The 6,417-nt window shown below is 31.1% G+C and overlaps 1 protein-coding gene across 3 annotated transcripts in view; it reads left to right on the top strand.

The window, feature by feature from the left end:
• Positions 1-1,807: 1,807 nt before the first annotated feature.
• The window catches only part of LOC106468038 (RNA polymerase II elongation factor Ell-like), a 40,881-nt gene continuing 36,271 nt past the window's right edge, over positions 1,808-6,417 (top strand). For 2 of the 3 annotated variants that reach the window (XM_013928436.2, XM_022396343.1), the window contains exon 1: positions 1,827-1,967. In XM_013928436.2, the coding sequence (XP_013783890.1) occupies positions 1,836-1,967 (132 nt within the window). In that variant the 5' untranslated portion in view covers positions 1,827-1,835. Of the gene's footprint in view, positions 1,968-6,417 lie in introns of all 3 variants that reach the window. The other variant, XM_022396340.1, reaches the window with a different exon arrangement.

Raw genomic sequence — 6,417 nt, forward strand, 5'->3', positions numbered from 1 at the left:
AGTTTAAAAGAATTGACTTCACAGATATTTCTGAAAACTTTCAACCTCTCAAAGTAAAAGTGCTCTCCTCGCTATACACTACTAAATTTTATTGTGTATTAAATAAAGATTATTTTCACACTGTTTTACATTTTATCCCGAGTCTTTATTTCTCACAACCCAGGTCAACTCAAGATAATTCATTTAAACTCTGCAAAACATTCTTTGCCGAGCTTCCTGTTATCTTACCCAATCACTCAGAGGAAGTGAGTTTGAGAACACCACAGCCTTTGTGTAGCTTAGCTAGAATCGAACTCTGACAGTACAGGAAAGAATCAACGAAAGTGAACGAATAAAATAGATCTTCATACTCTGCGCGTGCGTTGTCTATACAGGCTGCTGGGATAATGGGCTGCAGCATAGCGGCTCATAGAATGGCTCTGAGATTTTTCCAAGTACAAACCTTTAGCTCCATCTCTTGACTGATTTGAGATCTAATCACAACCGCGGCTACTGAGGATTCCCTCTTGTTTTTTGTTTTTTTTCTAAACGTCAATAGTGGAATTCTGATATTCCCAAACCAAAAGATAAAGTTTGATATACCAGAATCCAACACATCATTTGTTATCGACCATTCTATATAATATTCACAGAGAGAAAAAAACTTTGTATAAGTATCTTACCCTCCCGTGGGGAGAATAGACACGGGACCAAAGTGATCTTACTTTCTAGCAATTGATGTATGTAACCTTTACATGAGCAAAGGGATTAGTACGTGTTTATGACCTTTAGACATTCAGTTACCAAGAATGTCATACTACATGCAGAAGACGTGCGCGAAAGTGCGGAAAAACGTACGTGAATATATCTGATTACCATATATTCTAAATTAATCATGGAATGGTGAAATTCATAGCTATTTCAGTAATTAGAGCGATGTAAGTTTATGTTTCTTGCTCTGAAGAAAGCGATTTATTAAAATTAAGGAAAATTATTTGCCCAACCTTGGGAATGGAAGTTCAATGGCCTCCTAAAATATTGGGTAGATGTCGTTGTATGATAAGTAGTCGAAGTTGAACGCCACGAGATTAAGTTTCGCTTATAAAGGATATCTTTTGGGAGGATGCGATTCGCAAAGAAGCTTTCAGGAAATCTAATTAGTGAATTAACTAAGAATTCTAATGTTTAGATAACTTAAATTATTTTTGACAATTCACTGATGAGGGCTCGTCCAATCAGAGATTCAGCTCGTGTCCTTGGGAAATGGTGTAGGGGCAAATGGAAAAATTAGGGAGCAATCGTCCTAGGAATACGTATAACTGATAAACCACGGATTTGATAAATTTGATACTATCGAAAGATCATCGATTATGTCAGATAATAGTGACAATTCTAGTTAACTATAAAGATCAAATAATGCAGAACCCCATACAAGTTACTTGAACTTAATATCTATCTGTATACATACAGCTGATTATGATAAGAAAATAACAACAAATGCTAGAAACAAGCATTTAGTATCGTTTATAGCAAGTCAAATTTAGGTACTTGTACAGAAAACAATTTTTCGTCATTTAAAAATATAGAATATATTCTGATTGCTTAATATTATGAGTGAGCTAATAGTTAACAAGTTATTAATAACGCTATTTGTGTTTCAAAAGGTTTCTCAACTAGGTAAGTCAAGTTTTTAAACTCATGTTTTCAGTTGTTAAGCTGAACTGGAGTGACGTCATATCTGCGATCTCCTGTCCCTGTTTATGTTGCTTCTGCGACTGCTAGCCTACTTGCAAAGCCTTTTGGGTAATATACATACATGAGCACATGCAGAAGAATGTACTGCAAGAAAGACTAAAATGGCGGTGCTCGTGGAAGGGCAGGAATATGGTCTTTTTTCACAGGGAACTTATTCCAGTTCTAACTCATTAATATTTGTAAAATTAACAGATTCAGCACTGAAAGCCATAGAGGACTGTTTGAAAATCAACGTGAGTATACTTTTATTTTGTCTGTTTAAGTTATATGACAAATTCAAAATGTTCTATACTGTGACATTAAGTTTAATTTTAAAGTTTAGTTTAAGTTTAACTAGAAGTTGTAATGTATTTTAACTTCTTCAAGTTTAAGTTGCACTTCTTCAAGAAATTTACATTCAAATTATTATATGTATTCATATAGTGGACGGATTAAGTTATTGATTAGGAAACTAGACTGAAATTTTGAAGTTTAAGAAACATTTTCCGTTATTTTTTTATTGTATGACTACTGTCGTTTTAGTTTTACCGTCAATATTTGATATGCTAATTGTTATAATATCGACAAATCTAGATATAACTTTGTTATAACTGTAGACTTCTTTAAACTAAATCTTAATAATGATAATATTAGTTTATGAATTATAATTTAAACACTTTATCTTTTTAATGGCGATTAAATCGTAAGATGCGTAAACAAGACTGCCTTGCATTTGCAGTTAGGTGTGATTTATATCTTCACAAAAAATGTACAGTTCGCTGATTTTTATATGTAATGTATTAACAGTAATAAAAAGAAAACTGAAAAATAATTATTCAGTTTGCTAGTATTCGTGTTTTTATATATATATCTGTGTGTGTATATATATCTCTGTGTGTGTATATATATTAAACCGTTTTTAAATATTGAATATGTAGGTTTAAAGCTTGCTAGTATTAATGAAGATTATAAACTTATAAATAAGAAACTAACAGTAACAGTGATAGAAGGCTTTAAAGTTTCATTAGGTTTCCTTAATTAACATCCTGTTTTTAAAATTGGTTGTTTTGTTAAATTTAATCATAACAAGGTATTATTTGAAATCTGTAAGCTTATTTTTGCAGTAATTGTAAAGATGTTAAAATAAGTTCTTAGAATTCACATACTTGAATTAAGAATTGTTTCAGGCTGTATTTTCTCATAATTTTAACATGATTTGTTCAACTCTTGCATGGCAAACAAATACTTTAAATGGTGCTGTCACAAACCATTATTTTTTTATCTTGGTCCCAAAAAATAGAATTTATAAAAACATTCATTTTTTGCTTGTACTTGAAGTTAAATGAAAACCAGAGATTTGTTTTTAAAAAAAACTCTGCAGAGTAATCTGGCAGATTGACATGACTTTATGAAAGTTATGGCATATCTTTGAAACAATCCATTTTTTAATTGTATCATTTTCTTTCTCCATAAAGTTTTCAGTATTTTTAAGTTACAAAAAGATACAGATGATAATATTCTAATCTTGTATGAGTTATGAAGTTGAGGATTTTTATTAGTTTTAAAAATGACTAAGTTGTAGTGGAGAATGCATTATTTGGATATAATCTGATATACAAAAATCATAATATCAAAGTTAAGTGAAATAATATCTCAACTCAATTGTCTTCATTTTACAAAGACATACGTTAATAAAGCACCATTAGCATATTGTGTTTTTGGTCCCAGCTGGTCTGATGAGTCCTGATACAGAGTGAAAGGCCTAAGCAGCAGTGGATATGGTAGATGTAGGGTGGCTGACATATTGTTATATATTCTTGTGCACCTTCACTTGTAGGGGGTTAGATACTACATACCAACCAAAGCACATTTTAAAATGTTGACATGTAGCCATCTATTTTGGTATTTTTAATTTTATAAAACTACACGGCAGTTGCTCTTCGTCATTGTCTCCAATGGTTAATGTGCTTTCTGCAATAAGCAGTATCTAAGTGATTGTGTAGGACAAGGAGATTTTTCAAACTGTTTGTTCCTTAGGAGAGTGAGAAATTAGCATTGATTTGGACATTTACTGTAAACTAGTCCTTTTTGTTAGTATATTTGTGGTAACATCTTGCTGTAAACTAGTCCTTTTTGTTAGTATATGTGTGGTGACATCTTGCTGTAAACTAGTCCTTTTGTTAGTATATTTGTGGTGACATCTTGCTGTAAACTAGTCCTTTTTGTTAGTATATTTGTGGTGACATCTTGCTGTAAACTAGTCCGTTTTGTTAGTATATTTGTGGTAACATCTTGCCGTAAACCAGTCCTTTTTGTTAGTATATTTGTGGTAACATCTTGCCGTAAACTAGTCCTTTTTGTTAGTATATTTGTGGTAACATCTTGCTGTAAGCTAGTCGTTTTTGTTAGTATATTTGTGGTAACATCTTGCTGTAAACCAGTCCTTTTTGTTAGTATATTTGTGGTAACATCTTGCCGTAAACCAGTCCTTTTTGTTAGTATATTTGTGGTAACATCTTGCTGTAAACTAGTCCTTTTTGTTAGTATATTTATGGTAACGTCTTGCTGTAAACTAGTCCTTTTTGTTAGTATATTTGTGGTAACATCTTGCTGTAAACTAGTCCTTTTTGTTAGTATATTTGTGGTAACATCTTGCTGTAAACTGATCCTTTTTATTAGTATATTTATGGTAACGTCTTGCTGTAAATACTTTTTTCATTCCTTGTTTGGGTCTGTATAATATTGTCATATATCCATTGTAGAAGCTGCTTCTTACCTAAACATGTTTGTTTTGTGTGGGTTCTAAATTTACTTATTAAATGTTTGTTTTTATTTATAAAAGTCACAATATGAAACATTATGTTGTTAGTAGAACCTACATTTCATAGCTTGATAATTTCAAATGTGTCAATTCAATTCTTGCAAGCTGTTACTTTAGTATGTATCCTAAGATTTTAATATAAAATAAAACTGCTCACAGTATTACTTATTCAAGTAATGGACTTTTAGTAATCATTGTAGGAACAGTTTTGTTGCAACCAACTCATCAGTAATCACAAACACTTGTAAGAAATGCCTCTTGTTGTTTGTTGACGCTATTGTTAGTGTTAGGAATATCAGCTAATGCTTAACTTCTTTTAATGTGTAAACTAAACAATATTTGATGAAATATCATAGTTTTATCAAAAATAAAAGGTAAATTGCTTATGATAATAAAAGAAATGTTCAAAAACAACGGAGTTACGATGATTGTACCTAACTCATTAGTTTTAATTAGTGTTAACTTTCGATCAGAACAAGTTATATATGTAGAGCGAAACTAAAATTTAACGTTTCTGCTTATAAAGATTAAAATGCTTTGTTTAGTACCCTAGCTGTTAACGACATTTTCGGCCGTAATTCTTGTAATATCTCATGCGGTTTAGGCAGCTTAGGAAATTTAGGTTAGTCCTAAATACATGTATATTATACTAATAATGTAAAGCAATCTCTATAATAAAATAATATTAATAAACAATAAACCAAAATGAAAAATAGTGAAATTCCATACAATATTTTCAGTGTTATGAAAGTAACAATCAGTAATAAACATTACCTAGATTCAAAATATATTTGAAGTTGATAAATACTTAGTGTAAGATTGTCGTATCAATACTTTTTATATGTTTATTATTAGTTTTCTTTTGTTCCACCTTTTATCGTGGCCACAAAGTTCAGTATTTATCAGTAGGTTTTTAATAGTATTTTCCGGTATGTCTTGCATGTTATATAATAACATTTTAAGATGCATAAGTTAACCAAGTGTTTACAGGAACACCCAGTCTCGTACGTGCATATTACCTGAGAACTTCTAAATACTTTGTTGAATATTTAGAATAAAATTAATTAGTATTTACCTAGAAACTTGTGTGTGTTTGTGCATTAAGCAACAGTTTGGCATTCAGAAATGTATTTATTATAGTGGTATTTTGTGTAAACACACGCAAAATTTGTACATCAGTGTGTGTCGTCACTATTTTTCTTTGAATAACATGTCCATGTACTGTAATCTCTACTGCTTGTTATGTATGATGCAACTGAAAAAGCTTCCTTTCCTCTTCCAAGAATTGTCCAATTATATCAAATTTCACGAGTGAAGTAAATAAGAAGAAAAAACAAACAAACCAGATATATTGATATACTGTTACAAAAATCCTGTTGGGTCGAAGTGATAAAAAAATTCATATTTTACTTAAATATCATATGTGCACAGTTGGGTACGAAGGGGCTTGATTTTATAAGCTGTACCACAGAAACTTAAAAGTTCTGCTAAACATCTAAGTAATCGAAAAGTAATGAAACATTTTTTTTGTCACGAAATTATTGCATGTACACTGTAAACGATGCAGAAGGTGAGCTTTATTGAATGATGTGCAATAAAACTATTACATGTACACTGTAAATGATGCAGAAGGTGAGCTTTATTGAATGATATGCAATAAAACTAACATGTACACTGTAAACGATGCAGAAGGTGAGCTTTATTGAATGATATGCAATAAAAGTATTACATGTACACTGTAAACGATGCAGAAGGTGAGCTTTATTGAATGATATGCAATAAAACTATTACATGTACACTGTAAACGATGCAGAAGGTGAGCTTTATTGAATGATATGCAATAAAACTATTACATGTACACTGTAAACGATGCAGAAGGTGAG

The sequence above is a fragment of the Limulus polyphemus genome, unplaced genomic scaffold (assembly GCF_000517525.1).
Source record: "Limulus polyphemus unplaced genomic scaffold, Limulus_polyphemus-2.1.2 Scaffold2844, whole genome shotgun sequence".
NCBI lineage: Eukaryota > Metazoa > Arthropoda > Merostomata > Xiphosura > Limulidae > Limulus > Limulus polyphemus.